This window comes from Canis lupus, chromosome 6 (genome assembly GCF_011100685.1).
Source record: "Canis lupus familiaris isolate Mischka breed German Shepherd chromosome 6, alternate assembly UU_Cfam_GSD_1.0, whole genome shotgun sequence".
Lineage (NCBI taxonomy): Eukaryota > Metazoa > Chordata > Mammalia > Carnivora > Canidae > Canis > Canis lupus.
In genome coordinates, this window is record NC_049227.1 from 40,042,603 (window position 1) to 40,069,224 (window position 26,622).

At 68.2% G+C, this 26,622-nt stretch overlaps 2 protein-coding genes and 1 non-coding gene across 5 annotated transcripts; 2 read left to right on the forward strand and 1 right to left on the reverse strand.

The window, feature by feature from the left end:
- Nucleotides 1-110: 110 nt before the first annotated feature.
- LOC106558921 lies at nucleotides 111-7,421 on the forward strand. Of its 2 annotated transcripts, XM_038540859.1 has the most exons (4): nucleotides 111-2,204; nucleotides 2,364-5,261; nucleotides 5,900-6,394; nucleotides 6,831-7,421. In XM_038540859.1, the coding sequence occupies exons 2-4, from the start codon at nucleotides 5,178-5,180 to the stop codon at nucleotides 7,266-7,268; spliced, it is 1,017 nt and encodes a 338-aa protein (XP_038396787.1). In that variant the 5' UTR covers nucleotides 111-2,204; nucleotides 2,364-5,177; the 3' UTR covers nucleotides 7,269-7,421. The 2 variants fall into 2 exon arrangements, with proteins under 2 accessions (XP_038396787.1, XP_038396786.1); XM_038540858.1 differs by having other exon boundaries at nucleotides 111-5,261.
- A 4,260-nt stretch (nucleotides 7,422-11,681) lies between these two features.
- LOC111096332 lies at nucleotides 11,682-21,357 on the reverse strand. 2 transcript variants are annotated; one of them, XR_005360989.1, is made up of 5 exons: nucleotides 20,360-21,357; nucleotides 20,002-20,099; nucleotides 17,417-19,397; nucleotides 15,389-17,048; nucleotides 11,682-13,596 (listed from the first exon to the last, which is right to left on the reverse strand). It is a non-coding gene; the product is annotated as a zinc finger protein ZIC 5-like (transcript). The 2 variants fall into 2 exon arrangements; XR_005360988.1 differs by having other exon boundaries at nucleotides 11,683-13,596; nucleotides 20,002-21,357.
- Nucleotides 20,728-26,486, forward strand: TEKT4 (tektin 4). The gene is made up of 6 exons (XM_038540860.1): nucleotides 20,728-21,381; nucleotides 23,089-23,159; nucleotides 23,536-23,679; nucleotides 24,117-24,339; nucleotides 25,181-25,335; nucleotides 26,172-26,486. Exons 1-6 carry the CDS (start codon nucleotides 20,848-20,850, stop codon nucleotides 26,386-26,388), a joined length of 1,344 nt encoding a protein of 447 aa, XP_038396788.1. The 5' UTR covers nucleotides 20,728-20,847; the 3' UTR covers nucleotides 26,389-26,486.
- Nucleotides 26,487-26,622: the final 136 nt, after the last annotated feature.

The window sequence follows — 26,622 nt, forward strand, 5'->3', positions numbered from 1 at the left end:
AAACAGGTCCTCTGCCTTAATCAAAGTAGAACCTTCTGCACCGAGAGTAAGTGGTGGGCCGGTCTGGGGGCGGAGGTGGGGGTGGGGGCTGGTCTGGGGAGGACGGTCTGGGTGCCTGGAGGGGGCGGGGCCGTTGTGGGCGCAGAGGGGCCTTGGGTCCCGGAAGGTGAGGAGCAACCCCATTTCAGAAATATCCAAACATTGGAAGCAATGTGTCCGCCGAGATGTGCAGCTGGCAAGCCCAGGAGCCTTGTCGGGGAGCCCCCCTCCCTGCGCCCCCTCCCGCCTGGACCCTGGTGGCTGGAGAGCAGCGGCCACGGGAGGTGGTGGTGGGGGGGAAGAATTAGGCCCTACACCTTGGGGGACCGAGACCTGTCTTTCTTGCTGGGGGGTCCCTCCCGGGTGGATGGAGGGACGACAGAAGCGTGTGTCTGTCAGAATGAAGGTCGGGGCCACGTCCCTGGGGAGAGTGCTCCCAGGTGCAGGCTGCTACAAGAGTCCTGGGTCCTGGGTACTTGTCACGGCCTACGACGCCTGACCACGGGGGGCAGAGTGGGCGGGCGGGGTCCCCAGGGAGGCCCACCCCATGGCCAGGGCTCCTCTGCCTCTCAGGGTCGGGGAAGGTGGAAGTGTGGTGCCTCCAGGAAGACCCGGCCCCACCCCACCCCGCGGCCCCTCTGCCCCCCTGGCCCAGCAGAGCCCTGCGTGTCCTCCCAGCACGCTGACTGGCCTCCAGCAGCCACACGCTCCGGCCACCTAAAGTCAGATGAGCAGCACCCCCAGGGGCTGCGGGGACCTGGGGGGACCTGGGGGGATCTGGGGGCAGGGAGCACTGGCGGGGGCTGAGCCCTGCGTGTGGAGGGAGCTGGGACAGCAGGCCCACGTCTCTGCTCCCGCCAGTCCCCAGGGCCGCAGGACCAGGGCAAGGCGCTGACCGCTGGGAGCCCTGGTTGCCCCTCTGCACGAGGGGGTGCCAGCCCCTCCGTCCCTGCCAACCCCGCGGCGCTACTCTCCAGCCCGCCCCCTGGGCAGGTGACCCGAAGCAGCAGCATTAGGTCTGCAGCGACCCCCTGGGGCCACCAGCCCTTCAGGACCCAGGAGCTGCGACCAACAGCAATACTCCTCCCGGATGTGGAGGCTGAAGTGCGGAGGGGCCAGCAGGGCGGCGACTCCCTGCCGCCCCCGGGGCAGCCGCCTCCTGCTCCTGCTGTCTCCGTGGCCGCAGCACCGCACACGCCCTCCACCCGGCGTGTCCCCTTCTCTCCCAAGGACCCTGTGGTCGGGTCTCGGGACCATCTGATTAGTCCAGGATGATCGCATCGCACGGTCGTCCACTCGTTACGTCTGCAGCCCTGTTCCCCAACAAGGACCTGGTTGGGGGTCATGGACATTAGCACGAGGACATGTTTTTGGGGGGGCTTCTGTTTGAGCCATCTCAGCCCCAGGACTCCTCCCGGGGTCCCAGCCGCCCGGCCCCTGCCCGTCCAGCCCCCCCGCCCCTGCACCCAGACCCCAGCCTGGGGACCCCATGGAGGAGCCGGGCGGGCGGCCTGGGCGAGGGCCAGGCAGCTGGGGGGCCCCGGCGGACGCCACCTGCTGCCGGGCGGATCTTCTCAACAGCCTCCTTGCGGCTTATGGGGCGGCCACCCGGCCAGGGACCCCCCCGCATTGCCGGGGCTGGTGCCTCCTCGCTCGCTTACTTCTCCTCAGTGGGACCGTAGACGCTTTATGTTTGATGCACTCATCGGGTGAGAAACAAATGTGCCCTGGGTCCCCAGGGTCCCCATCTCCGGGGGCGTCCAGATGCCGCCGAGGGGCCCAGACCAGGGCGGGGGGGGGACACTTGGGGTGCACGCGGGACGACCCAGGGCAGTGGCCCCTGAAAATCCCAACCAGTGACTTCCAGAAATGCCGGTGACCAGACATAAGGGCCAGCCCACAGCGAACCCGGGGAGCGGACCCCCTTTCCCCACTCACACGAGAGGCGAGTAGGCGGCCCCCAAACCCAGGATATTTCTGATTGCGGCCTCGCGAGGAGCCTGGGAGGACAGCGCGTGTTTGCAACGGGCGGCAGTGGCTGCGCAGTTGGCAAAGCGCGGGGAGCCCCACGCTCAGGAGCGAAGCAAATCCCAAACACACGTTTTTGTAAATCCCCCTGGGCTCGGCCTGGGGACCCCAAGCAACGAGAGGTTGCGGGGTGACAGGTAGAGAATCTGAGGGTTCTGAGGGCTGGCAGGTGCCGGGGCACAGACTCAGCCCCGGGTGGGCGGGCGCCGGGGAGATAGGAAGCTGCCCAGAGGAGCTCCCGCGGGGGGTGGGGGGACACGGGGACGGGACAAAAGAATAAAAGTGTCGTTATTCAGGGCACAGAGGAAGATCTGAGGAGTCGGGAGCTCTGATCCGCGGGTGGAGGACTCAGGGGGCCACGAGGGAAACCCGCCGAGATGAACTGCAGGACCCCAACGCCATTTCCATTGGGAGCCCCGCGGACCAGCGGGTCTTGACCAGTGGACCCCCAGCCTGGGTGCCCGGATGGGGGCCGGGAGTGGCCACACCCTGTGCAGAGGGGGCGACGGAGGACCCCTCACCTGGATGTGGGGCCTCCCCGCCACCTGCCGTCCTTGGGGCACCTGTGGTGGGCAAGCGGGAGCGGGCGCCGTGCCCCCGGGGGTCTGGCTGGAGCCGCCTCGTGCAGCCCCGTGGACCAGGGTGACATGGGCTGGGGGTCAGGTCAGGCCCGGCCCCGGCGGGAAATGAACCGGTGTGGACTCTGTCAAGGGCAAGCGTGTCGTCTGTGCTGATTGACCGGCGGCACCCCTGGGGGGTCCAGCTCGGCGGCCTCGGGTGGGCCCTGGTGCGGGAGCAGGGGCGCCCCGGGACCCGTCCGGCCATGAGGGAGGTACTGCAGGGTGTGTCATGTGTTTTATCGCTCTTTGCAAACTGTGTGCTGTGTGTGTTTGTCTCCATTACATTGACGGTGAAGTGGCTGCGCGTCCGTACCCGCGGACCGTTGTGAGTTGCGGGGTGACCCTCGCACGGAGGGGGAAACGGGGACTTGCAGGGGATGCACGGAGCAGGCCGCGGACACACAGCACCGACCGCCCGGCGCTCACGGGGCTCCCAGCTCCCAGGAGGCCTCGGTGGCCGCGGCCACTCTCCGTGCCTCTCCGAGGGATGTCTGGAACGTCGCGTGATTTGAAAGTGGCGTCAGACCGAGGCGCCCCCTCCCCCGTGTGGCAGGACCTGCCCTCCCCCCCTCCGTGGGAAGGCCCCAGGGCTGTGCCCAGATGTGTGCGCTGTGTCCCCGGCCCGCAGTCCCTGCCAGCCTCCCACAGGGCCCTGAGCGCGGTGGCGGGGGGGGGGGGGCAAGTCAGCACCCAGGGCAAGAGCAGCCCCCCCACCCCCTCCCCCATGCTCCAGCCCTGCTGCTAAGCCACAGCCCAGAATCGATCCCATTGTAATTGGGACTTGGAAGAGGTTTAATATTTAACTGGATTAAATATTTAAACAGGAGGAGATGACAGGTGCACGGCAGCCCCCGGGAGAGGACGGCAGCCCCCGGGAGAGGACGGCAGCTTCTACAGTTGGGGGGCAGCCCCCGCCCCGGGGAGGGCGCGCCTCCGATACCTGCCTTCCGGAGATCAGGGCAGGCCAGGGGTTTCCTGCTCTCCACCGGCTGGGCGGACCGAGGGCCTCTCCGGTGCCCTATTTATTGAGTGCCAACTGTATGCCCTGCAGGGCCGGGGGGATGAGCCTGCCCTGCAAACACCCCCGGGAGGCCTGGAGGGGCTGCCTCCTTCGGGAAGCCTGCCTGGACTGGGCCAGCTCCCCATTACTCATGCCATCCCCCCCAGCACGTCCCCTGCACCAGCGTCATTTGTAAGGATGTCTGTTAGGCCCAGTTTGGCTCCAGAGGACGGGACGCCGTAGGGACAACTGCACGGCTGTCTTCATGGGGCGTGCAGTCAGCTGGACACCTGACCTTGACCCTGGGGCTCCCCACGCAGCACAGGTGGCCTGGCTGGGGGCGCGAGGCTGCGGGGGAGGCCCTGCTCCCCACTCTCCGGGGGCAGTCAGGGCACCGTGCCCTGGGAGGGCACAGGTCCGTGTCACCCCAGTCAGGAAGGCTGCCTGGGGGTCGCTCCCCATCCAGCTCCCCGTGGGGCTGTCCCTTGTCCTGAGGCCCCATCCCCTCGTCTGTGCCCCACAGTCATGGGGCTGCCTCCCCGCTGGTGTGAGTCTAAATCCCCTCCTCCTATGAGGACACCGGCCGGGCCGTGGGTGACAGCCGACCCCAACGACCTCATCCTAACCCCACTGTCTACAAAGACCCTGCTTCCAAGTAAGGTCCCCCTCGCAGGCACCGGGGAGTGAAGACGAGGACTATGTTGGGGGGACACATCCACATCCACCCCATTGCCAGGGGTCACCTCCGCGAGGATGAGGGGCTCAGACAGGTGGGCAGCAGGCAGCCCCAGCCCCTCAAGAGCCCCCGCTCGCCAGTCCCTGACTCCAAGCTGACAGACGACACTGAGGTGGGGGGCAGGTGGGACATGGGAACGCGCTGGGCAGCAGAGGCCCCCCAGGTGGTCAGAGACGGTGGCCTGGGCCCCACCTGTCCTCAGGAGCCAAGAACAGGGACATCCTTGCTGACTCTCATTGTTCTTCCTTCCACACTTTGGAACATTTGCCCCGCTCCTGCCCCCCGAAAGCACCGGCGAAGCGGGTGGGGCTGTTCTAGAATGCCCAGGTGCTGACACCTCCCCGACTCCCGCGCGGGGAGGGCGTCCTGGGCTGGGCTCTGGGAGGGACAGGACGGCCAGGCAGGGTGCAGCCCCCGGCCACCTGGCCACCCACAGGGCTCACGGGGCCTCCGGCGGGGTCGGGAAAGCCAGCGCAGGGCCCGGGGGCCTCAGGCTGTGTCCTGGCGGGCGGTGGGGCGCAGGGAGGCCAGGCCAGGCCGTTTCCCACCCAGCACCCCCCCCGGGGCCTCGCTGCACCGCATCTGTGCAATGTCAGCTCCGTGCGGGAGGAAGTGAGCAGGGCGGCCGGGCCCTCGTGATGTCTTGCAGACCCCAGGAACCCAGAGAGACAGAGCCCAGGGTGACGACGGTGTTCCAGGTGGCCCCGGGCTTCCTGACGGAGCCTCGTCCTCGTGGGGGCGCTCCGGAGCAGGCATGCGCTCCCACCCGAGCCTCAGTTTCCCAGACTGTGATGCCAGCCAGGGGCACCGATGCCCGACTCTGGACTTCCTGCTGCAGGTGTGGCCCCGGGGGGAGCAGAGGAGGCGAGCGCTGGCCGCGGGAGTCTCCACGGCCCCCCGCCCCCCGCCCTGGATGCCCGGGAAACCGTGACCCCGATTGCCCGAAGCTGCTGGTGCCAGAGCAGGGCAGCAGTTTGCTCCCTTCTGCCCCGGGCGTCCGGCCACCCCGGGGTGCAAGCCGTTCCCGGAGCCTCGATCCTCATTCTGGGCTCTGACCAGCTCTGCGGGCCGCTGGCCCTGGGGTCGTGGGGGGCTCCGCGGAGGTGCAGGGTGGCAGGAGGCTGCTTGCCCCCCAGGCTGGGCATGCGGTGGATGGAGGCCAGGACAGGGCTGCCCCCCGCCCCACCCCCCACCCCACCCCCGCCGTGAGCCCTGCCCCACCTGTCCTGGGGTGAGCACTGCTGCCACAACCTGGCCAGGCCTACGGATGGGTCCTCTCCCAGCAGGAGCCCACCAGCCAGTCACCAGGAAGGGGCAAGTCCAAGGCAGCCTTGGGGTTCCACAGGTAGCCAGGGACCCTCCGAGGGAAGCTGAGGCACAGTGCATAGAGCCAACATGGTGGGCAGCGCGGGGGGGATTGTGGCCCACACGGCAAGCAGGTGTTCGTGGGGCGGAATCCCGACCCTCTCCCCCCAGAGGACGTGGCCCGGCTCCCTGTTCTGGTCTGCTGGGCTCGAGGGGGCCCCCAGCCACTGCTGCACAGGTGACCAGATGGATGGACAGATCCTGGCTCACCTGGGAAACCCTAGAACCGGTGCACTCACATATAAGGTCCCGTGGGACCCTCTGGCTGGGTTAAAGCCCAAACCTGGGGGCTTCCCCGGGGACCCTGGTGGGCCTAGTGTACCCTCAGGGGGCAGCTGCCTGCAGGGCCACGGGGGTCCCATGGGAGAGGCACGTGGGGGTGTTGTATGGGGGCCCCTGCTCTTCTGGGGGGGCTGGCCCCCTTCTTCTCCCTGGTGGACGGACGGAGGACACCAGGACAGCGTCCGGAGCAAGCTGCTGGCTAGGCATCTGTCACCAGGGCGCAAGCTCCAGCTCACCTACGTCAGAGTGTCCGCCCGGTCCCTGACCACCCAGCCCTGGCCTGGCTCTTCCCTGGGGCCAGTGGACCACTGGCCGCACCCCGCCGTGAGCCATCAGCCCTCAGGGCACCGGGTGGGGGTGGTCCCTGGGGTCGTCGCCCGCTGGGGAGGGGCTGGGGCTGGGTCTAGAGCACAGGGCTCGGGATGGGCCCGTCCTGGCCGGGCCCAGGCAAGGGCTGCAGGTCCCCAGGGAGCAGTCCCTCGAAGCAGGGCTCAAATCAATCCAAACCGTGGCTCTGGTCGCCGTCCAGGCACTCAGCCCGCGTTCCAGGGAGCTGGATCAATGCTGAGGTCCCTGGAGCCGGGGAAGAGCATGGCCAGGAGTGGCGGGTGGGGGGGGGGCTCCCCTTGCCCTCACCACTGTCTGCCGCCCCACGGGGATGTTGCAGGTGCTCACGGCTAGAGAGGGGCCCAGCCGGGGCAGAGGTGTGTGGGGCTCAGGGCCCGTCTGGACCAGTTGACCCCCGTCCCCTCCTCCACAGGACGCCTGTCTTGAGCCCCTCTGCCCCCCAGCCCTCTCGCCCTCTCTGGGACCCCAGCCTGTCTCCCCGCTCATGCTGGGGGAGTCCCCTCCATGCCCCAGGGGCCTGGATCCCCGCAGAAGCACAGGCCTGGGCGCGACAGGGAACTCACCAGAGGTGCTGAACAGGTGGTGCGCTCACCAGCTCAGGAACATGCAGTTGGCCCCGGGGGGCCCCGGCACGAGGGGGTGGTGGGGACGGCGGACCCAGACACCAGCCCCTCGCTGGCCGGCCTTCTGCCTCTGGACGGTCCCACCTGGCCACCTGGATGTGGACGTGGACAGAGAGGCCCGGGGGGGACGCGGAGCTCCAGACTCTGCCCGGGACCCAAGGGGCAGCCTGCCAGCAGGGAAGCAGGACCCCTGCCAGCTCTCGTTCATGGGGACCATCGGGCATTGATAGCCCCCCGAAGGTCAGAGGGCTACCATGAAGCTCAGGGTGGGCGCCCTCTGGCTCGGTCCTCACCCACCTCCTCCCCCAGATGGGTCCTGGGCGTCTGTGAGTCATGGCACATGTGGCCCAATCCCAAAATAAAATATTTGGATTCGAGGACTGATGGCCTTGAAATGCAAATATTGCTTCTCTGTTTCCAACGGTCGCATTCGGGCCTCCTGGAGCCCGGACAGCTCCTGGCTGAGATGCCCAGTGCCCATAGCCCCTGAGGGGAGCCAGGCGGGGCGGCTCTTTGCACCCCTGGGTTCATCCAGGGAGTGGGTGCGGGAGACGGAGGTTGATCGGGAGGCACCCCGAAGTCCGTACCCTAGGCTCTCGGGGGGTGCCCACCATGGCCGGGTCCCCGGGCATACTGGCCCACCTCTGCGAGGCCTGTTGGCCGGGCGGTCCTGCACCCCGAGGCCCCTCCCCACGGCTGTACAGGGGTGCTGGACGCGGTGGGCAGGCTGCGGGGACCCCAGGGCCTGGATGTGAGGGAGAGGCGGGAGGCAGGGACCCGAGGGCCCAGCAGCCCTCTTGAGGCTGCCAGGTGGCCTCCCGTTGCCGATTCTCTAAGGCCTTCCTGGGGAGCTGTGTGTTCTGCGGCCCGGTCCCCCGACCCTGGGGAGCAGGGGCTCAGTTGGTGAGGGCAGCCATTGTCACAGGAGGGCCGCCCGGAGCTGGGGTGCAGCTGGGATAGCCCTGGGCCGTGGGCTGCAGGGCCCTGAGGACACCCGGGCATGTGTCCCTGACACGGAGGGTGGGGGGTGCTCTCCAGGCTCACCTTCTCTGGAGGCGAGGGCGGGTGGGGCGCTCGGGCTGGGGGGCACGCAGGGCTCTGTGGCCAGCCTGCTTCCAGACAGGACCCCTGCGAAGAGCCCCCAGGCCCCACCAGAGTAGGGGTGGCAGGGAGGGAGGGCCAGACCCCAGGCTGGAGGGGGCCGGAGGGGGCTGGAGGGGGCGAGGCGCCCGGGCTGGGGGCACAGTGCAGGGGTGAACCAGGGCATGGGCAGCCCCCGTGGGCAGGCTGAGCTCTGCTGGGACAGGGAGGGGGCTCCGGAGCTGCGACTGCAGGGCCACCCTCGGCTCCGACGGCTCCGACGGCTCCAACGAAGTCTCTAGCGGGGACACGCACCCACCAGGTGAGCCCCAGGTCCCACGTCACGCGTGGGGGGCACGCCACCCTCTGGCCTACACTTGGGTTTCCGCCTCTCAGGGAGCAGATGCAGCCCCGGATCTGGGCCAGGCCGCTTGTGACCTCGGCCGCTCCGCCGTGGATTCGGCCTGAGGACGTTGGCGCCTGAGCCCCAGGGCCGAGGGTCTGGGGGCGCATTCCCTTCCTCCTTCTGGCCCGGGCATGGAGGGTGAGCGGGCTGAGGCCTCCAGCGGCCCCCCACCCGGCCGGGGCATCGGACACGCGGCGGGTCCTCGGCCGGGCGGGGCCCCAGGTGTGGAGGGAGGTGGCCGGCCCGTGTGCGCGGGGCTCGGACACAGGGGCGGGGTTGTCAGGCAACCGCCAGTGGGGCTGCGTCGGGGCTCATGGGGCGAGGAGCTCAGCCTCCCTGCTCACCCCTGGCCACTTGCTAAGGTGTGGTCACCGGACGGAGCCGGGACGGTGTCCCTCGGGCTGGGGTGGCCGGGGCCCTGGGGGGGAGGATACTGGTCCTGTGCCCCGAGTCCCGCCCTTGGACGCGGGCTGGTGAAGCTCGGGGCCCTGCCCAGCACCCCACCAGGCGAGCCGGATGCCTGCTCCTGCGCACTCAGGACCTGCCGGGTGCCCAGCCCTCGGCCTGAGTCTTGTAGGTCAGGGCCTCCCACACCAGGCCTGGGCTGCAGCCGGGGGTCCCTGCATCTCGGGACCCTCAGGTCTTGGCACTGGGGGGGCCCCCCAGTAGGGGTCAGGGCACTAGCTCACTCCGGGGTCCTGGAAGCACCGCCCCGGCCACATAAGGAGCGTGGCGCCCAGACATCCGGGCCCTGACCCCCCTCGAGGCCGCACCGAGCCCCCCCTTGTAGAGCCGGGGGTTCTCAACACCCCCAAGCTTGGGGTCGGAGCTCCGCAGGAGCAGATGGCCCTGGCGCTCCCCCAGATGGGAGGCGGAGCAGCCCAGGTGCACCCGAAGCTGAGGGGCTTCCCCTGCATGGAGCTCAAGGTGCTGGTGGAGGAGGACGAGCTCCTGTCTGGTCCAAGTGCGCGGCTGACGGGACCCTTCCCACCTGGGGGTGTCTGTACGCGGGAGGCCCCCCCAGCCCGGATGCCCCCCCCCAGCCGCCCAAGCCGCCTGCCAGGAGCACTGTGCACTGACGGAGAGCCCTCCCCGCTGCCTCGGTGGGGAGGTTCCGGCCTCAGCACCAGCCTTCTGCGTTAACTGCGGGTTCCGTGGGGTTTACTCCCCCCGTGATGTTCCGTGGGCATGTCCCGGGACTTTCTATGGCCCCGGGGCACAGTCTGGGCGCCAGAGACCGTGCACGGGGGGGCCGGGCCTTGTCAGGGCCTGGAAAGAGCCGGTAAGGGCGCCCAGGGGCTGAGAGGTGGGGAGCCCAGGCTCCTTCAGATCCGCCTGCTGGATGCTCGGCCTTTTGACCCGCAGCACCCCGGTGTCCTCCCAGGGGCAGGCATGGGGGTCCGCAACCCCTTTCCCCTGGCCCTGGGGTCTCTGCTCACACTGGCCTCTCTGGAAGCCCCCGAAGAACCCCCCCTGCAGAGCCTCCTAGCACCCGACTGCGCCTGACGGCCGGGACGGGGCCGCTGCCACCGAGGGCAGAGGATTCAGGGTCTGGGCCTGTGGGCTGAGGACCGGCCCTGCTCGGCCCGGGAATTGTGGGCATCGTGCTGCTCACAAGCCTGTGCTTCTGGACCCGAATGGAGGGATCGAGGAGCATCTCACCCCGGCTCTGGGGGTAAGCCAGGCGGTGCCAACCTTGGGGCCACCACCCCCCCCAGCGGGAGCCGGCCTGCGGAAGCCCCGGGGCCCTGGCTGCACAGGTGCCTGCACGCTGCCCTCTATGCCTGGTACCGAGCCGGGGACCCCGGGACCCCTCCTCCCGGGCTCCCCACTTGCCGCAGGCCCCTTGTGGGGAGGGCAGCCTTTCATGGGGGCTCTGAGGCCTTCGGTGCCTCCAGGGGAATCGGAGCGGGTGTGCAGACAGCCGGGCGGGGGCCGCAGGCCGGTGACGTCCAGCTCCCCCATCCTTGCGGGGCTCTGTGGTGCAGCCGCGCCCCCCCCCGCCCCGCCCCCAACTCTGTGCTTCCAGAAATGGTTTCCTGGGCCACTGGGTCTCCAGAACCTTCCAGAGCTAAACCTGACTCTCCCTATTGATCTGAGGACAATTACCCGACGGCAAACCCCATTAAGCCCTCACGCACCATTAAAGAGTTTAAAAATAACAATCGATCATCCACGCCACTGGAGGGCCAAAGTTCAGGGCGGGCAGCCTATGCCTAGGCGCAGAAAGGCACCTGCCACCTTTGATGCGGGGCAGGGGTGCTGCAGACCGGGCCCCCCAAGGTCGGGGAGGGGCAGACCCCAAAGCTGTGCCCAGGCCCATCCTGGCCCCGCCGGGTGTCCAGCACGCCGGGAAGCAGGGCGGGCCCAGGGCTAAGCCCCTGCCTCTTGCTCGGAGGTGAGGGCCCGCGTGGCCTCCACCCCCTCACCCCCCAGTCCCCAGGCCTGGTGAGCAATTCTCCAGCAAGAGCCGGAGACCGGTCGTCATAGAAACAGACCGCATTCCCAGAGTAAACCAGGGCCATCTGTGTCCCTCTCTGACCGGGGCTGGGAGTGGGAGGCCAGACGCGTGGCCTCCCCGCCCCAGATCTGCTGGTGGGACACGTAGGGTGAGGCCCCCACTTGCACGGGCACTGGTGCCAGCATCCCCTCGAGCAGGAGTCACATCCCACAGGCCCCCTGCACCACCTGGACCCCAGACCCGTTGTCCCCTGGCCCCCTAACGAAGCGCCGGGGCCCCCACTGGCCGGCAGGGACGCCGGGCCGGGCCCACGCCAGCATCAGGACCAGTGCTAGCCACCAGCCGAGGGACAGCGGGAGCCACGGGGAGCTGGACCAGGCAGGAAGGCAGGAAGGATCCCTCCCCGGGACCATGGCCCCGTGACACCTTGATTTAGAGCTCGTGGCCTCCAGACTGGGAAAATATAAATTTCAGTGTGAAGCCATCCCGTGTCTGCTCCTTTGTTATGACAGCCCTGCAAGCTCGCGCGTTTCCTTAAATAAAGGTTATCGTGGCGATCCCGAACGAGGACGCTTAACGCTTTATGTGGCGGGAACAAACGCGTCTTTAAGTCTTTTGCCGCATTTATTAATCTGTGATACACAAAGGGGACTCTGTGAGCTCAGGACAGCCCCACCCTCCGGCTGCCTGCTTCTGCCCGCAGGCCCTCCTGGCCGTCCCCCAGCCCCCGGCCTCAGTGCCAGCCCTAGGGGCGCCAGGCGACGCTTGAGGGCCTGTGGCCGGGGCTCCCTCTGTGCCCGTGAGCGGGCGGGTCCACCGGGCCTGGGGTGGCCGGGCTCTGCTAGCCCCGATGCGCCCACACCTGCTGGTGCCCCTGGCCGCTCCCTGACGGCGCGAGGTGGCCCCTCTGGGGCTCTGGCAACCGTCACCGTGTGCACAAGGGACAATGGCTCAGTCAGTGGGGGCCCAGCCCCTGCCCCCGTGAGTCTTGTAGGGCTCCCTGCTGCTCCCTGGGGACCTTCGTGCTCGCGGGGCCACTTGCTGTGGGGGACGGAGGTGCGGGCGGCCCTGGAGGCCCAGCTGGAGGGCGCAGGAGGATCTGAGGACAGCCCAGAGGGCTTCCTGGAGGAAGGGACCCCAGGGCTGAGCCCTGAGGATGGAGAGACACAGGAGGGAGAGCATCCTGCGCAGTGGCCTGGGCCGTCGGGCACCACGAGGCCAGCCTGCCCGGAGGAGGGTCCCAGGGGCTGTGGCAGGTGGCGAAGCAGGAGCTGGGGCGGAGCTCATCGGGCAGGAGCTTCCAGTAACTGTGGAGCACGTGACGTGTGTCGGGACGCGGCGCCCGCTCCCTCATGGAGGCAGGGTCCCCAGGGCGCCTCTCGCTCTCCTCCAGGAAAGCAGGACTTGCAGTAATGCACAGTGCATTAGCTGGGTGGAGGGCTGAGCCACCCCGGGGGCGGCCCTGACCACCGGGGGGAGTGGGGGAGGCTGCGAGGGCGGAGCTGCCCCCGTGCCCCCCACCAGGACCTGCCTGGGGCACAGACCCTTCCTCCTCGGCCAGACCACATCTGCATCTTGCCCCTACCCACAAAGACCCCGATCTTAGTGACCTGTGGGCCCTACGGGGTCCCGGGGGCAGATGTGAGCGGGTCCACGGCCCACCCGAGGAGCCCTGGCGGGCAGAAAGCAGGGCTGCAGTAGGCCTGGGGGGCCAGGGCCCATCTCGGTCCCACCACCTGGACTCTGGGGCCCAGGGAAGGGCTGGGGACACACTGGGGGCTCCGTGTCCTTCTAGAAACCGGGCCTGATGGCCGTCGTTGGCATCTGGGTCTGGCGACGGTCACCGAGCAGTGTGGGAGCTGCTCACCCGGTCATCGGTGGGGCAGGCATAGGACAGGGCCTCCCCCCTGCCCAGCGACGCCCCCGGGCCCCCCCGGCCCCTGCTCGGCCTCAGGGACGGTCCTGGCATCCAGAGGGCAGCAACTGAGCCCCTGCCTCTTGGTCCGTGTCCCTCTGGGGACCACGCTCGTGGCCCCACAGCTCCACGTGCCCACGTGGCCAGGCGGACGGGGTGACCGCTGACCCTGAGACCCAACCATAGGGGGCCCGCCTCACCGGGGGCCGCCTGCCTGCTAGGGGTGGGAGCAGCATCCACGCCCAGGAGCTAATTTGGCACCCGAGGCCACTTTAAGCTGCGACAGGCAGTTGGGGAGAGGGTGGGAACTCCTTGGGGGCTGCATCCCCCCCACCTCTAGGCTCCGACCCCAGGAGGGCCCTCGGCTGCCACCCCCCCCGCTGCCCCCGCCCCTGCTGCGTCTCCTGCTGGAGGCACCGAGACTCCTGACACCGAGCCCGGGTTCCTGCTAAGTGGCTCCGTCCTGCGCTCCCCGAGGACAGTGGGGCTTGGTTTCCCTGTCCCTCGGCATCTGTTTCCAGGGCCTCCTCGGGCTAAGTGCTGGGCGGAGCTGGCCCTGCGGAGGGGCTGGAGCGCGGGTCTGTGGGCGTCCTCTCCCGGGCCACCGATGCCCTTGGGATGCCCTTGGGCTGTGATTCTAGGGAGCGCCGGCTCTGCTTTGCTGCCGGCCCAGTGTTGTCTCAGATGGAACGTCTGCAAACAGAACACCCCCGTCCTGGACCTCGGGCAGGACAGAGCGGGGCGCCCCTTCCCAGGAGGGGCTCCCCAGGGACTCTGGCTGGGTGACCCCTCGAGTTAGGGCATTGGGCGCTGCAGATGGCTGGCAGCACCCAGCTCCCCACGCCCCTATGCGCCCCTACACGCCCCTGCCCCTGCGGCCGTGACAACCGAAATGCAGCTAAACATCCCCGGGGCGGGGGGGGGGGGGGGGGGGGAGTCCCCTCTGGTGGCGGCGGGCAGCCCTGCTGCAGGGGACAGTGAGGCCCTGACCCCGGCCCTGCTTAGGGACGGCCCTGCCACTGTGCCCCCACAGGTCCAACCCCTGCAGGCTGCGGGAGGGACGTGGGACTCCTCCATCCATCTCTGTCACGGGCCCCTGGGTCCCCAGAACGCCGTCAGTGGTGGGACAACAGGAAGCAGCAGGCCTGCTGTGACCCTGCAGCCACCAGGCCAAGTGGACACCCCTCCGTGGACACCTCATCAGGGGAGGGGACCGCGGCCCCCGATTTGCAGACAAGGCACAGAGAGGAGTTTCCCAGAAGTCACAGAGCACACGGGCAGGAGGTGGGGCCTCCAGGCAGCCTGGCCTCATGGCAGCGGCGTGCCCTTGACCGGACAGCTCTGCGGGGTAGGACGAGGGGGGGTGCCGGGCACAGGGAGCAGGAGACAGCCCGCCCTCCACCGTCCTCCGAGGCTGCCCTCCAAGTGATTCTCCAGCCTCTTATCTGGTGCCCACATGCCCCTAATCGGCTCGATTACCCACAAAAGCATCTGCAGATGATGTTTCTGGAGCCTCTTAGCATAGAAGTGGCTCAGAGCTCAGAGCGGGGCTGCTCCGCCCCGACGCCTGCGCGGGGGCGCCCACAGCCAGCGGGGGTGGGGTGCACAGCTCCCCTACCGGCTCCCCACGTGGGCGTCTGAGGACACGGTCAGTGTCAACCCGGGAGGCTCCCCAAGCCCTGGGTTCCGGGGTCCACCTGCACCTCCCTGGCTGCCCTCACCTGCCTGCCTGCTCCTCGGGCCAGGTCCCTGGGGTCGGAGAGCACTCTGCCCCCTCCCCTCCTGCGGTCTGAGGGCCAGGACCTGGGTGCCCTCGGCTGCAAACCAGCTGGGTGCTGGGGGCCAAGTGAAATCCTGTACTGCATGTGACGGGGTCAGGTGTGCACGCACCCCAGCCAGGGCACGGGGACCCTGGGGACACTGCCCCACCAAGCCCTGCCCACCCAGCATCCTCGCTCAGGCCGCTGAGCCCCCAGAGACCCGGCAGCTAGGACTGGGTGCCCCCTTGCCCCCCTGCAGCCCCGGGCACTGGCCCCCCTACGTCAGCAAGCTCCTGGCCCCGCTTGGGCAGATGCAAAATCTCTCCTAAATCCTGTATTTAATTTTGTTCTCTGGGAAATTGTAGGAGGTTTTGGAGATAAAGCTGAGCTGATAAATCAGGGATTTGGCTGTTCTTGCAGAAACGCTGGGACCTGGGGCGGGCAGCAGGGCCCCTGTAGGTCCCCCTGCCAGCAGGCTAGGGCGGCAGGCTCCCCAGGGCGGCAGGCGTGGGGCACACCGGGTGGCCATGACACGTGCAGGCCAGGCCACCCGGACAGCCCCGGTGCTGCTGGAAGCTGGGTCCGTGCCCTGCAAGAGCCTGGGGGCTGCGGACATTCTCGGCCACCCCAAACCCGCAGAGACCCTCCCCCGAGAGCGATAGGTGTCTGTCCCACCCTCCCCGACTATCTGCCTTGGGCATACGCCCTGCTTAGCCAACACCCACCTTCTGGAACATTCTCCTTCAGTCTCACAAGCACATTCCGGCCGGTGTGTGTGGGGTTATCACTTCCCTCCTCTGGGACACCGTCCCTCTTCTAATGGGACCCAGGTGGCATCTGGTTGGTCAGCCCTGAAACCCACTGGCTGATATCTCCCGGGGCGGGGGGTGTCTGGTTCCCTCGTGACCGTTGGGCTTGTCATATTCATACGAGACTGTGACGATGAACACGGGCAGGTGTGCAAACCCGAGACTGCGCTGCATCTGAGCACCTGACCAGCACAGCTTGGGGCCAGCTCTCTGTCATCCGTTCACACTCCTCAGGCTGCCCTCTTTCCTTAGCTTCTCCGAGTTCCTTTTATTTGCGTCAAAGCCTTGTCACTGCCAGGACGTGCAGTTGCGCCAGGTCCCTGAAGCCAGAGGAGGAGCCAGCCCAGGGACTGTGAGAAGCAAACAGGGCAGACTGCCTGGAGGAGAGGTGTACTCGCAGGAGGTGGGGCCGCGGGCATTCCGGGAAGGGGCAGGGAGCATGTGACCCTGCGGGGCAGGGGGTGAGGGACCCGGGATGTCCTGGGTCCTGGTTGGGCCTCATCCATCGGGACGGGCCGGGCTTCCTAGTGGTGACGGGGCTCTGGTCCTCGATGGCGTGTCCTATGGCAAAGGTTTCCTTCTTGTCTTGCTCTTTGTCTGCCCCGTGACACCCTGGTGCAGGGGGTGGAGGTCACAGGTTACCGGGCAGGGGTGGGGCAGATGGAGAGTCGGTCCAGCAGGGACCTGAGTCACCCGTCCCATCCCTTTGACCCGAGCGGAAAAACAGCCTCACGCAGCTTCAGAGGGACAGAGGATGCGGGGCCTCTTGGGGTCTGGCCCTCGGCTCCCTTCGCCCTCAGCTTGAGCAGCTGCAGCCCTGGAAAAGGTTCTGGAGTCTTCTAGTGCTCTGGTCCCTGTCGTGCAACACGGCGGTGACTGTTTCCTCATCTGTACTTGGGGACCCAGAAGCACCCCCAGAGCGAGCGTCCAACAGATGCCGGTAGGGGCCAGAGGAGCAGGGGCGGGGGCCAGTGGGCAAAGGCCGGTGGAGGCCACCGGCTCGACGACGAGCACCCCCCTCCACCCCCACCAACACGCTGGGGCCCGAGGATGGGAACCCTGGGAGGCCTCCGCAGAGGCTGTGGTGGAGTCGGGGACTCAGCCTGCCGCCCCAAGGCCCAGCACGGACCAGGCTGGGCCCAGAGCGCGGACGGGCTGCGAGCCCGCGGGCCCCGGGCCACTCCCTTCTGCGGCGCCTGCTCAGGTCTTTAAGCACAACGGGGCCGGTGTGCTACCCCGGGGGCTGGGCTCCTCCCACCAGCTGCGGGCACGAGCTTCACGGGAACGGGGAACACGTGTGCGTAGGGCGGGTGCAAGGACCCAAGTCCTGGGGGCCTGGGCGGGGAGACACCTGGCAGGGAGGGCGGCTGCCCGGTGAGGCCCCCCTGACGGAGATGGGGACCTGAGACCCGAGACCCGAGACTGGAGAGGGCCCTCCTTCCTCTGCCAGCCGTGCTGGGGGTGGGGAGCTCGAGTGCTGGGGGCATCGCGGACGGATGGCCTGTCCTGCTCCAGGTGTCCACCGCGTCCTCACCAGTGGCTGCCTGGACCCCTCCGAGGACGAGGAGCTCAGTCCCTGCGGGAAGCAGAGCCTTGTACCTGCCACCTGTAGTTAGGGCGCCAGGCACTCTGTCCGGGTCTTAGGGACATGGTTTCCTGTTCCCGTCTCAGGCGTCGTCCGTCTGAGTCCAGACCCCAGGTGCCCAGGGTCCGCAGAGCTGAGCCTTCCTGGCAGCTCCTCGCCCAAACCATCAGTTACGCGGCATCTTATAAACCCCACTGCTGCGTAGCTTGGTCACTAACATTTCCGTCTCCTTTGAGAAATGCCCCGTATTCACCATCCTGTCGTGGGGTGGGAGTGACGGGCCTGGGGTGGCCAGGCCGGGTGCTGGGCACCTTAGGTCTCTCACTGCCCCCCGACGAAACCTCTTCTAGGGAGCTCACCTGATGCACCAGGCCGCAGGACACACACGTGTGGCCTGTTCCGCAACCCCGCCATCCTGGGCGCGCGGTGCTGCTGTCCCCTGGGGGATGGGGCCAGGTGAGTCTCCAAGTGGTGTCTGGGCAGTGAAAACATGAATTGAAAACGATCCTTCAGATAAAAATGGGGTGGGCGCCCAGGACGAGGGGCCTGTTCCCCCCCAGATGACCACAGGCCATGCCCGCGAATGACCTCTTGGGACCTGATGCTGAGAACCTCCGGGTGGGAACGGGGTCAGAAATCAGGCCACCTCCTGCACGGGGGATGGCATGGGAACGGCCACCCCAGGACCTGCACGCACACTGTGTGGCTCCGTCCTCAAACACCCACGAGGGAGGGACCACTCTAACCCCCAGCCCACAGATGGGGAAACTGAGGCACAGCTCATGCAGCCTCGGGGGCTGTGGTCTAGACCTGGTGCCCACGCTGCAGACCTCAGAACCTCATGTGGCAGAGCCGGGCCACGGTGGTGGGGACGTCCTGGGCGACGAGGCCAGGCTCTGCGGGGGGACATGGCTGCCCAGAGTGGGAGGCACACGCAGGGTCCCCGATGGGTGTCCTCCCTGGGTGCAGGGTGGACAGGGATGCATCTGTGGCCCCGAGTCCCCACCTTCTACCCAGGGCCAGGTGGGGGGACAGGCCCGAGGGCTGAGCCGGGGTGGCCCCATCCTGCCAAGCACAGGTAGGTGGCACCGAGCCCCCAGACCGCCGCGCTCCCTCTGGCACATGTGCCCCCATGCACATCCTGTCCCTTCCTGCGGCAGCATCGGCCCCAGCGGCCTTGGAGGGGCCCCAGCAAGGCCTGGACGGTGCCCTCCGAGCCCCCAGGGGCGTCTCCCTCCCCTCTGAGCCCACGTCTGGTGCTGCTGGACCAGAAGCGGCCTGTCCTCTTCCTCCCCGTCCCCTGGTGGCACCCGCTGGCACTGGGGCCAGCCAGGCTCAGGGCTATCGGAGCAGCTTCAGTTCCTCCCGTCACTAAAATGTGGGCGGGCAAGGGGCACGAGGGGCGAGGGGGATGAAGACTTCTTGAGCTGGGGCTGCGGGTGGAGAGCAGAAGGCGCGCTGGGGCCTGAGGGTGGGCAGGCAGCTGAGTCTGGAACCCCCCGTCCTCCCAGCTGTGTGACCCCAGCCCCTTGGGGTGGCCACAGCCCGTGAAGCTGCGCAGAGCAGCAGGCTCCTGTCTCCCCATCTGGCCACTTCTGCCGCCCAGAGCAGGTGGGGGACACAGGGCGGGGGGCGGGTGGGCTGGACCCAGCATCCAGGGTGCCCTTCTGCAGAGCAGGGCTCAGGGGCTCTGCAGCCACCACCAGGCTGGTGGGGGCGGGGGGGCCAGGTGCCTGCAGGAGCCTGCTGAGCTCTAGGTGAGGGGCCAGGGTGGTTTCTGGCATCCTCTGTCCCACCGGTGCCCCCTGCTCCGTGAGGGGCTTCCCAGAGACGCCAGGGCCCGCAGCTTTTCCGTGTCCATCCTCTTGCTGGGGTCCTGGTGCTGAGGCTGAGCTGGCCCGTGATGTGGTGTCAGCGGGGTACAGGCCCCAGGGAATCGTTACCATTACCATGGCTCCTCCTGTCTCGGTTCCCTCCAGGCATCAGGGTCCAGGCTACAGGGGGCTAAGGACTCATGAGCGGGACCAACCCCAGAGGCAGGGGCACGACAGGCGGTGTCCTCCAGGGCCGCCCTGGGGGAGGAAGGAGCCCCGGCCCCAAGGTGTGCAAGCAGAGTCTGGAGGGGAGTGTCGGGGGGCCTCGGGGCCTCCCTGACCCCGGGGCAGGTCCCAAGCCACTGTCTGAACACGGCAGGGGGAGGGTGGCAGGCACGTACCTTGCCCCAGGAACCTCAGTGTGCCCGAGACTCAATTTTCTCGTCCCAAATGCAATTTGGACACAAATCCAATCAGCCTGCATAAGTCTCAGCCGCCGCTTCGAACCCCAACGCTGGCTCTCTGCCTGACTCAGGATTCAAGCCCAGAGACCCTGCTGGGGGACTGGGGGATTGGGGGGCTGGGGGGTTGGGGGGCTGGGGGGCCGGGGGGCGTGAGGGCCGGGTGGGGATGCCGATCAGACTCCAGCCCAGCCATCTTCACCTGTGCCCTGGACGGGGGCGGGGAGCAGGGGGCCTGCCACCATGGGGTGGGGGCCCAGCCCCAACGGGCACCCGGTTGGGTCCTGTGCAGCAGCCTTGCTGCGGGGTCAGATCATCCGGGAGCGCCTGCCCTGGGGCCCACGTCCTATCACACCCCCAGGGGCTCCTGGGCTTGGCCCCAGCCCCATGTGCAGCAAGCCCCCCGGGTCAGCGGGTCCTTGGGAGGCACGCCCCAGGCAGCTCCCCCGTGCTCTGGCCTTGGGGGAAGGATGCTAAGGGAAACTGGGGCCACTGGTCCCCACGTCGGCCCCATCCTGACTGGGCCCCATGTGTCCAATGCCGTCAGGAGAAGCAAAGCACAGAGAGGCCCCCCTGCCCTCCTGCCCTCCAGGACGGGCTCGGGTTCAGTCTTGGTTGGGGGAAGTCTGGGGCGACTGTCCCCAGGGCCCACATTTATGAAGCACCTACTGTGTGCCGGGGGTGGAGATGCTGGGCCCTGCAGAGGGAGGCTGGTGCCACAGGTCAGGGCTGGGCCGGGCCAGGGCTGCTGTATCCGAGGTGTGAGGCTGGCGAGGGCCAGGCAGGGAGGGACGGGGAGGGAGTGGGGGGCCAGGGCCACGAATGCGTTGGGAAGGGGCGCGCATGTCCTGCAGGTGGGCTGTTGAGGGCTCCCACGGGGCTGGGGGGCTCAGGGGGAAAGGCCAGGCAGCGGGCCACCCAGGGTCCAGGTCCTCCACCCACCCACTGCCGCTGGCCGCCACTCCAGGCGACATTTTGCGGCCAATGGTGCCCTCTGCTGGGCACACTGGACAGGGCCCCGGCTCACCAGGATGGAGCAGGGCTGAGGCGGGCCTGGGGACCAGGTGGCCTCAGCCATGAGCCTGGCCCGGGGTGGCCTGGGGGACACCTGTGTGGAGAAGACTTGCGTGTCCAGCTCCCAGGTTTCCACTGGAGGCTGAAATTGACTCCTCATCAAAGACAAGTCTCTGCCCGCACCCTCTCCCCGTGTCCAGGGGTCTCCCCACTGGGACAAGTGAGACAAGCAGGGGACAACTGGGCCTGGCTGCAGCCCAGTCCCAGGTGCAGTGCTGGGCAGGTGTGGGGCCTGGGCCAGGATGGGTGGGGGGCTGGGCCTGCCTGGCCCTTTAAGAGAGCCACGAGGGGATGGGACCTGTTGCCCAGCAACAGGAGGGCTTATGTGTACCTGTCGCTGGGAGACCAGAAGTGTCCTGCTGGGGACCAAGTGGCCCCAGCTGCCCTGGTTACCCAAAGGTCCTCTCTCCCTCACACAGGAGCAGGGGGGTGGGGGGCACCATGGCACAGACGGACGTGCTCCTGACCAAGGAGCCCACGCCCCAGGCGGTGCCGGCATGCGAGCTGCCCCAGAAAGTGTACGACGTGGCCCGGAACGTGGGCGCCTGCTCGTCCTCGGGCCTGGCCACTGCCGGCTTCCGCTCGGCCAAGTACCTGGCAGACGAGTGGTCCCAGAACTGCTACGCCCGCTACCACCAAGCCTTTGCGGACCGCAACCAGTCGGAGCGGCGGCGCCACGAGAGCCATCAGCTGGCGGCCAAGACCCAGGCGCTGGCCCGGTGCTCGCAGGAGGACGCCACCCGGAAGGCGGGCGCGCGGCTGCAGGACACGCACGGCTGGAAGTCGGAGCTGCAGCGCGAGGTTGGAGAACTGGGCACGGAGAGCGACCTGCTGCTGGCCCAGAAGCAGCGGCTGGCGCGCGCCCTGGATGCCACCTCCGTGCCCTTCTCCATCGCCACCGACAACCTGCAGTGCCGTGAGCGCCGCCAGCACCCCGACCTCGTGCGCGACTGCGTGGAAACGGAGCTGCTGAAGGTTCGTGGCCCCTTCCGCTCCCAGACACAGCATGCCCGCCGCCCGCCCCCTTCTCCGGGGAGCGTGACCTGCACAGGGCTGGGGTGGGCGGGCTCCCGGGGGCCTCGGTGCTCGTGCTCCAGGTGGGCGCACGCAGGCGCGTGGGCACACACCCAGGTCCACACGCGGGCACCGAGACGCTGTGTCTGTCTGTAGGCTGGGGACCTGGGGCAGGGGCAGGGCTCAGGCCATCCAGGAAGGAGGCACCATCCCCTACCCAGGAGGGTCCCATCTCCCCTTCAGAGCCTGGGCCCCACAGTGGACACTGGGTGAGGCTCGGCATCTTGGGAGGTGGGCCCCAGCTTGGATGTGCCGGGCTCAGGGCCCTGTGGCCTGGGTCAGGTCCCAGTGTGGGGGTTTGAGCACATATGGTGGCTGGAGCTGCACCCCACGCTGGCCCACCCCAATCCGATGTCCAGGGTCCCTGCAATGCCCCCTCCGTATTATGGCTTATACAAGGATGAAGGCAATAGAATTCACACCTGGATGTGTGTTGGGGACATTTGCCTGAGGATGGGACATTCAGAGGCCACTGAGGCAGGGAGGGCTCTGGCCGGGTCCATCCACAAGCCTGGATGCCCCTCTGCACACACGCCAAGAATGGGCAGCTGCCTGAGGTCTGGGCTACACGCAGGGCCAGCAAGTGAGGTCCTATTGGCACCTGCACCTGGGGGGGGCATTGGTCACCCTTGAGTCCTGCACCCGCTGGTCAGACCCTCAGGTCACCCTGGGTCATATGAGTTAAGCCTGACCCTGAACTCTGAAGGCCCGGTGCCCCATGGCTCCCCTACCCTGGTTCAGGTGTGGATAGGTGAGGGGGATTGGAGGTGACCTTCATGCCCCAAGGAGCCTTCCCTGCTTCACCCTCAGCGGGACCTGTCCTAGGGGCAGCCCCAAAGGATCAGGGAACTGCCCAGGCCGGTCCCCTGCTCCAGGCAGGGCAGCAGAGCCTGGGGGCCTCACCTGTGACCAGCCTTCCTGGGCGACGATGCAAGGCCAGCTGCTCAACAACCTCTTGGGGCTCTGGGTGCAACCTCTGCCCTGAGCACAGAAACCTCCCCCTGCTGCCATCCCCAGGCCTTGTCATCCCCCCACCCATATGAAAACAACAGCAGTGGTCCAGGGACAGGGAGACAGGCCCAGGGGACTGCCCCTCGACACGTGGGTTTAGATGGAGGTGAAAACTCAAATGGAGTGAACAGAGGCACGATAGCAGCAGAAAGACACTCTGGGTGCCCCCCCCCCCCCCCGCCGCCGTGAGCTCAGTGGAGGAGACAGGGCGGCTCTGAGCCCAGGCCCAGAGGGGCAGCCCAGGGAATGGGGGGCAGGAGGTTGTTGGCCTCCAGTGCCCCATGCAGGCTGCAGGGATGGCCTCTAGAGCCCAGAGGGTGCTGGGTGGATGCCAGGCGAGTGGCAGCAGCTGGTAGAGGCCCCCAGGGGGGAAACCCCGCACTCAGCTACACCAAACAGAACATTCAAGAGTCCAGGACAAAGCCAATGAGAAACAGCTGGGCTCACCCCTCATTTTCCAGGAAAGAGTCTGGGGGTTAACAAGCTGGCCATCTGGCCTCATGTTATGCAGCCAGGCCATTTCAGGGGCTGACCAGGGGCCCACACCAGCCTGGCCATCCTCAGATCCTCACTAGGGAGCGGGGTCTTCTCCCCCAGGAGGCCGAGCTCATCCGGAACATTCAGGAGCTCCTGAAAAGGACCATCATGCAGGCCGTGAACCAGATCCGGTGGGTGTCAGTGGTCCCTCACCCCTTGGGCTGGCTCTGGGCAGGAAGCTGGGGTGAGCAGGCCCCGAGTCTCAGAAGGTGGGGGCTCGTCCCAGGTCTCAGGCAGGGGGACAGGCCAGAGAGGGGAACCCGGCGCAGGTGGCAGGCTCCTGCACGGCCTGGGGCCTGGGTGTCCAGAGGCCAGGCCGGCTTTGCAGGGCAGGGAGCTGCTGCTCCTGGACATGTTGGCCGGGCAGAGCCTGGGTGGCCCGAGGACCCCGATACTGAGCAGATGAGGTGGCCTGGTTCTCGGTTGAGAACTGCAGGTGCACTTGCTCCTGGGAGTGGCCCTCGGGGCCCCCACGTCGCACACAAACGCAGACCCTGCCCGCCCCAGGCTGAACCGGGAGCAGAAGGAAACGTGCGAGATGGACTGGTCGGACAAGGTGGAGGCGTACAACATCGACCAGGCCTGCGCCCACTACCACAACCAGAGCACTGACGTGCAGTTCCACCCGTACTCCGCCAAGTTCGAGGAGAGGTGGGCCACCTCAGCCCCAGCCCTCCCAGGGACTGTCGTCTGAACACCTGCTCCCGTGGCTGGGGACCCTCGCACCACCCCCGGCCCCTGGGGCCCACACGGAGGGTCCTCTGTGCAGCTCTTCTGCACCCGGGGGGCACGGGCGCAGGACCCCTGCCTGAGGACCCAGCACCACACAGCCCAGCAGGGGGTTGGGGGCTGCGGCGGGGGCAGGACCCGGGGGGCTCACCCGCAGCTCCGCGGGCGGCTGGCGGGGGGCGCGCAGCCACCACCCAATGCAGCGCCACCTGGGAGGCGCGGGGCGCAGGGGGCGCAGGGGACCTTAGGGCACAGGGGGCCCGGGGACGCAGGGTCGGACGTGCGGGGCTCTCAGGGTGCGCGCCGGACCGTTGGCAGGGGCCCCACTGACCGGGGCGTCGCCCGCTGCCCGCCCGCAGCGCCTCCACGCCGGAGACCTGGGCCCGGTTCACCCAGGAAAACCTGTGCCGCGCAGAGCGCGAGCGCCGGGCCTCCGCCAACCTGCGGGTGCTCATCGACTGCATCCTGCGGGACGTGGCCGAGGACCTGCGGCTGCAGTGCGACGCCGTGAACCTGGCCTTCGGGCGCCGCTGTGAGGAGCTGGAGGACACGCGCCACAAGCTGCAGAACCACCTGCGCAAGGTGCGGCCCCGCCCCGCCCCCGCCGGGCCCCGCCCCCGCACAGACCCCGCCCCAGACCCGCCCGCTCGCGTCCAGGCCCCGCCCACCCTGTCCCGCCCGCCTCGCGCCTAGGCCCCGCCCCAGGCCCCTCCCGCTCGCGTCCAGGCCCCGCCCCCGTCGGGCCCAGCTCCGCCCCAGCCCACCCTGGCCCCGCCCTGCCCGGGACCCGCCCACCTGGGGCCCCGCCCCCTTTAGACCACGCCCCCCATCAGCTGGCTTCCAGGCCCCGCCCAGTCCCTGCCCAGGCCAGCCCCGAACCTGGGCATCTGTAACTACAGAGCGACAAGCTCCCTGTGGCCTGGCCCCGCCTCTGGCTTGGTCAGAGCCTGGCCTGGCCCCTGCCCTTCCTCTGTCCTGTCCCTCCTGAGGGACCCCAGGCTCAGGGCACCCACTCCTCCCTGGGCCCTCACTAAGCCAATAAGAAGCCAGGTGACACTGGGCATGGCTGTCAGGCATGAGCAGGAGGGACGGTGGCAGGAGGTGGCCAGGCCTAGTAGGGCTCTGACCCCAGGCTTCAGGGTGCCCTTTGCTGCCACCAAGTCTCTCCGGTTCTTCACCAGGGTTGGGGGCCTGGTGACCACCAGGGCGGGGGGCGCTCAGGGCACGGCTGCTGGACGACAGGCTTTGGGGTCCTGCCCCAGCCCTCTGGGTGCCCTTAGCAGAGCCGAGGAGGCCACACACGTCTTCCTGCCTGCATTGGTCCCCCAGAGCCAGTGGGCGGGGCTGCCCCGTGGAGCCAGCCCCAGGGCTGGGGAGGAGGCTGGGGTGGCTGGGGTCACGCTGGCACCCGTCCTGTGTGCAGACGCTGCGGGAGATCACCGAGCAGGAGCACAACGTTGCGGCGCTGAGGCAGGCCATCAAAGACAAGGAGGCGCCCCTGAAGGTGGCTCAGACCCGTCTGTACCAGCGCTCACACAGGCCCAACGTGGAGCTGTGCCGGGACGCTGCCCAGTTCAGGTGCCCGCCTTGGCTGTGCCCCAGGCAGCCCCGAGCGGGCCTGCTCACCACCCGCCATCCATGCCCGTCCCCCCCGGCCGGGCCTCCCCTGGCCTCTGGGCCCCCCACAGCCTGCAGGCCTGCAGTGGAGACACGGGCTTGCCCACATAGGTGTCCCCGCGCCCCACCCCCACCCGGCGTGGCTAGACACGGAGGTGCCTTTGGGGGCACTAGGTGTCGAGGCTCCTTACCCCGTGGTGCACAGTCTTCCTGGCAAGGAGTGTTGGGGTCTGAGGGGCTGAGCCCCCGGGGCCCCAGGATGCCCCACCCACCCTGCCTCGGGGACAGACACCGTCCATACCCCCGAAGGAATGTGCAGCCCCCAGCCCTGGCTCCAAGCCGAGGTGGAATCGTGTGTCTTGCGTTCACTTCTCCGGTACCAGTTGCTCTAGTCAGCAGAACACCTCTGCCCCGCACTCCTGCTTCCCTGCCCTGCACACACCCAGGTCATGCGGCCTTGCCAGCGCCAGGGGCCCATGAGGCCTGCCCCCAGGCCCCAGGAATAAGGGGGCCAGGAGCCTCAGGGCACCCCTGCCACGTGCACAGTCACTGAACACAGCCCTGCCCGCCTGGGCTTTCCCCTCCGGACGGCGGGGGCTGGGACGGCTAGGAGGAGTCCCAGCTCAGGCCCACGTGGTGGCCCTGCGGGGGCTGCGGTCTGAGGGCTACAGGTTTCCCTGTGGGACTTCTGGGTCACTGCATGGACCAGCAGCATGGCCTGGACCCCATGCCAGTGCTCCTGGCCTTGCCCAGCCCGGCCTGGAGGCCCCGCTCACACCTCCCTCCCGGGCCCGCAGGCTGATGAGCGAGGTGGAGGAGCTGAACATGTCCCTCACGGCCCTGAAGGAGAAGCTTCTAGAAGCAGAGCAGTCGCTGCGCAACCTGGAGGACACGCGCATGGATCTGGAGAAGGACCTGGCCGTCAAGGCCAACAGCCTCTTCATCGACCGCCAGAAGTGCATGACCCACCGCACCCACTACCCCACCATCCTCCAGCTGGCCGGCTACCAGTGACCAGGGCTGGCGCCACGGAGGGTGCCTCTGTGGCCTGGCCGGACATGCGGCGGGGACTGTCCCCCGGCCCTTCAGATAAAGAGCATGTTAGCTTTTGACGTGTCACTTGTCCATGTGGTTCAGGACAGCGTCCAGACAGGGGCCCTCTGCCCACCTGCGCCGCCTGCAGGTCCTGCAGAGGCAGCGTCGCCTCCTGCCGCGGTGGAAGCCACAACACTCACTGTCACCCCAGTG

Excerpts from the sequence above, each read along its gene's own strand:
- LOC106558921 (XM_038540858.1), top strand. The coding sequence starts at position 5,178 with ATGCGCTCCCACCCGAGCCTCAGTTTCCCAGACTGTGATGCCAGCCAG. Across the intron at positions 5,262-5,899 it reads CTCTGGACTTCCTGCTGCAG|AGGACGTGGCCCGGCTCCCT; the intron begins GTGTGGCCCCGG and ends CTCTCCCCCCAG. Across the intron at positions 6,395-6,830 it reads ACCACTGGCCGCACCCCGCC|GACGCCTGTCTTGAGCCCCT; the intron begins GTGAGCCATCAG and ends CCTCCTCCACAG.
- TEKT4 (XM_038540860.1), top strand. The coding sequence starts at position 20,848 with ATGGCACAGACGGACGTGCTCCTGACCAAGGAGCCCACGCCCCAGGCG. Across the intron at positions 21,382-23,088 it reads TGGAAACGGAGCTGCTGAAG|GAGGCCGAGCTCATCCGGAA; the intron begins GTTCGTGGCCCC and ends CTTCTCCCCCAG. Across the intron at positions 25,336-26,171 it reads CGGGACGCTGCCCAGTTCAG|GCTGATGAGCGAGGTGGAGG; the intron begins GTGCCCGCCTTG and ends CCGGGCCCGCAG.